Here is a 4,432-nt window from a genome sequence, read left to right on the forward strand (position 1 = left end):
ATTATATATAAAATAAATATACACTTTATAATGAAATAAAGAAGTGTGCAATATGTGCTGAAAGGGAAGATGCCTGACAAGTCTGTAAAAAATTCAGAATAAACAGGAAGAAAACTATCAGTAAAATAAAATAAACTTTCTTTTTTAAAATTTTCTTTTAAGATCATATACTTTAGACAAGGCCATGAAGCTTATGTGCGGGCAGTAAGGAAAGCAAAAATTTACAGTATTAACATGCAAAAACAACCATGGAACAAAATGGAACTCAGGGTAAGTTAAACAAATACTTCAAAGAGCTGAATGTCTCTGTAAGGTTAAATTGACATTAAAAAGCCAGTATGAAAAATATGAAGAAAGCATTACTTTACAATGTTAATGTCAAAATAATTGTAAATCTTAAAATCAGTGTTTTCATTTTTCATCTGGTTGGTTCCTGATAGCAGAAAGCCAGAAGGATATTGAAGAATGTGAAAGTTTACCTAGTGTGGTATTCTTGCCTGATGGATTAAAAATGTATAATATTAAATAAATTTTAAAAAAGGTCAGTGTGAGAGTAGTTAACATTGGAACAGGTTGCCCAGAGAGAGTGTGGAATCTCCATCCTTGATGACTTTTCAAAGCTCAACAGGGAAAGCTCTGAGTGGCTTGATCTAACTTATACGTTAGCCCTGCCATAACTGGGATTTTGGACTTGATGATTCTTAGGGATCACTTTCAACCCAAATTATTTTATGACTCTGGGTTTGTTTATTTTTCTTAACACTAATTCATGCAGAACTCACCACTCAGAAGCTGTTTATAGTTCTAATGACACTCTACAATGACCTGAACATCTAGGTTCTATTTATTGTTTCAGATGCTATGGTGAGAAGTAAGATATATGGTGTAAAGACCTAAGTGTATGCACAAGCTCTGTTAAACAGTGGATCTATCTAAACATATAATTGTGTATGTTCTTAAATTCTTGGCAGAGCAAGACAATATCTTACAACGTATTTTTACGAAATGTAACATGGATTGCTTGGGTAGATACTAGGTTTACACAGTTCGGTGGATTTTTCTTATCCTTTTGCTTTGAACCACTGAGTCCCTTAATACTCAATCCACAGTGTTGCCATATTTTTTTCTGCTTTGCTCAGTTTTCATATTGAGAGAAGAGCATATATATATATATATGCTAATATTCATATATGTGTATGCCAGTGGTTCTATTAATGAAAATAATTGCTTTACCAGGAAAATATCCAGTTACTAGTCCTAGGTATTCAGTGATTCCAGCTGTAATCTTCAAAGGCATCATCGGTTTGTAAGGCAAAGGAAATAGTGTTTCATTTAGGATCGAGATCTTACCACCGGCTGATGTGAACATAAAGGCTATTGTTGAATTTCCGCTTTAAGAGGAAGAGTTTCCTTTTGTTTCCCCTGCATGTTGCTGTGCAAGGGTGAGAGGCCCTGGGTTTAGTCAGGTATAACCTTTGGTGCCGTCAGTGTGGTTAAAACCAGGGTGGTATGTTCCTTAGAATCTTCTTACGAAAGGTAAATAATTTGTGGGTATCCTGTTCACAAATCTACCAAGGGAATGAGCATCTTGCATCTTTTTCGTTTTTAAGGTGACCGTGATTATTTTTAGTATTTGGAAAAGAAAACTTTATGGGTGAAATCACCTGGACTGTGGAGTGGAAACATACATGTTTTTTATTAGTATATTTGGTACTTTAACATGGATGTTTTTGTTGTTAGCAAGTTAAAATAATACTCCTCCGTGCTTATTGATAAATAGGAACAAGAATTTGTGAAGACTGTAGGAATTAAATATGAAGTTGGGCCTCCTACGCTCTGCTGCCTGAAGCTTGCATTCCTAGATCCAATCACAGGCAAAATGACAGGAGAATCATTTTCCATAAAGTAAGTAACTGAAATGCTGGTGGCATTCTTCAGATTTTCTTGCAGTTTAGAAGCTTCCCCTTCCTCCTTTCTTTTTTCTCTTGGTTGTGGCATTAATTCGTTACTACACCAAACTTAAAAATAAAATGCATGAGGTGTTGTGTTTGAAGACTGTCTGTATTGTACATGTGGAACTATGTTTGTGTGTAACAGAAGCATTTTTTTATGTGTGCTTCATGAAGGTACCATGATATGCCAGATGTTATTGACTTCCTTGTGCTGCATCAGTTTTATAATGAAGCCAAAGAAAGGAACTGGCAAATAGGTAACTACTTTTTTTCCCACTTCCATATGTTTTGCAACATTTCTGCAGCTGTTTAATAGGTTACAGTGTCTGTATTACATGATGTAAAGGGCTATAGCAGACATGGTATTATAATGATCATTGGAAACTTTATTTGATGTTTGCTACAATTCCTGTAGCAGGAAAAAAAAAGAGAAATGAGAGAAAGTGTCACAAGGCCTGTGATAGCAGAAGAATCTACTGTTATGTTGTGATTTGAAGCATGGGGGCAGCTGTGACTAATTAACCAGAGCTGTGAAAATTCTTCCTTTAGGGGAAGGGCTTGATTCCTGTAGTGCAAAATGCAAGACCTGAAGTAGCACGTTTACAAAAGATGAAGCTGATTCTCTAAAGAGAAGCATTTAACAGTTATTTATGTTGTTCTTTTGCATCCTCGTAGGGGATAGATTTCGCAGTATAATAGATGATGCTTGGTGGTTTGGAACTGTGGAGAGTCAGCAGCCTTTCCAGGCAGAATATCCCGATAGTTCTTTCCAGTGCTACTGTGTTCAGTAAGTATTTACATAGCTGTAATGTATCACACATGTTTACACGCTCTGGGTATTCTAGATGTTTACATGCAACTTAAATTTAAGTTATTTAATTATGAGCTTACTCATAAAACAATGCTTTTAGTGTAAGCAGCAGTGCAGTGAATATATAGGAGTTATAAGAAAAATAAGGAGCTGGAATGTAGCTAGTGACATGTCTTGATTCTAATAGGCAAGACCTTTTGTTTTAGGTCTGATAGAGAAAAGGTGTATCATATAACTTAAATGTGTACCTCAAGAACTAGGATCCTTTTTCCCATTTAAGCACATGATCAGCCACTTTGTTTTTATTTATTTAATTATGAGCTTACTCATAAAACAATGCTTTTAGTGTAAGCAGCAGTGCAGTGAATATATAGGAGTTATAAGAAAAATAAGGAGCTGAAATGTAGCTAGTGACATGTCTTGATTCTAATAGGCAAGACCTTTTGTTTTAGGTCTGATAGAGAAAAGGTGTATCATATTCAGCTCTAACTTGTGCTTTTGAATGTTGTTTGGTTTTTTTTAATAGCTGGGACAATAATGAAAGAGAGAGGATGAGTCCATGGGACATGGAACCAATTCCAGAAGGAAGTAAGTGTGTGTTGAATTCATGTCCGTGTACAAAGTAAATAGTTTTTTGCCACTGCTAGTACTTACTGTTGTTGAATTCTTCATATTTAGCTGCTTATCCAGAGGAGGTTGGTGCTGGAGTTCCTGTGACTCCAGATGAGCTGACAGCTCTTCTCTACAAACCCCAGGAAGGAGAATGGGGGGCCCATTCCAGAGATGAAGAATGTGAACGAGTAATCCGGGGGATTGAGCAACTTCTTTCCCTTGGTATGTTTGAAGATAAAAGGTGGGAGGATAAGAATATCAATGTGGTGGCACGTGACTGAGGAGTAGATAGGATGGAGTGTTGGGAGTTGGTGTGGAGTATTTGAAATGTGCTCAACTAAATCATTGAAAAGAGCGTTTTAAATTTCATATGGTGTCCTTCTCAGTTTTACTCCCTTTTTTCTGGGGCTTGACCTGCTTCCTGTCAAGTCAATGGGGATTCTCGGTGGGTCATATCTAAATATGAATGAGCAAAACATTGAATTAAACCTGTTGAAAAACAGCCAACAAATCCTCACCAGGCATCCTCACCAAAAAATACCTTGTAACTTGTTTGTAGCCATTTAATAGCACACTGTGATTTAAATTCTATCCTATATTTATACACAGGACATGTCTGTATTGTTAGTTTATGTCGCTTGCTGTAGTATACCTGTTGTAAGTGCATATGCCATGTTGCTTTTCAGCAATACAGTTGGCTGCTGGTATGAAAATCTCAGATGCGATACTTAAACAAAAAATGCTTTTTCAAGAGCAGTTAACAGATGGTACAAGAGGAGGAATCCTACCCTTTGGATAATGACATATCCAGCTGTATAGCTTTTGCTGAATTCTTAGAAAGCAAGCCTATTATAAGGAATCAAGTTATCTTATAACTTTCCTTCTGGTATCTTCTGAGGCATGTAAATTATTTTGATCTTTTGTCTTTCAGACATTTCTAATCCCTTTGCTGTTCCGGTGGACCTTAGTGCCTATCCCATGTATTGCACTGTTGTTGCTTATCCAACTGACCTCACCACAATCAGGAGGAGGCTTGAAAACAGGTTTTATAGGTCAG

The 4,432-nt window shown here is 36.4% G+C and overlaps 1 protein-coding gene across 1 annotated transcript; it reads left to right on the top strand.

Moving 5' to 3' along the window:
* Positions 1–162: 162 nt before the first annotated feature.
* Positions 163–4,418, top strand: LOC104621296 (bromodomain and WD repeat-containing protein 3-like; the record flags this gene model as incomplete). The annotated part of the gene is made up of 7 exons (XM_010287744.1): positions 163–270; positions 1,781–1,905; positions 2,127–2,209; positions 2,628–2,739; positions 3,290–3,351; positions 3,442–3,597; positions 4,307–4,418. Coding segments are annotated over 7 exons (758 nt in total), but the record flags the coding sequence as incomplete, so codon positions are not given.
* Between the last annotated feature and the right edge of the window lie 14 nt (positions 4,419–4,432).

The sequence above is a fragment of the Phaethon lepturus genome, unplaced genomic scaffold (genome assembly GCF_000687285.1).
Source record: "Phaethon lepturus isolate BGI_N335 unplaced genomic scaffold, ASM68728v1 scaffold21115, whole genome shotgun sequence".
Lineage (NCBI taxonomy): Eukaryota > Metazoa > Chordata > Aves > Phaethontiformes > Phaethontidae > Phaethon > Phaethon lepturus.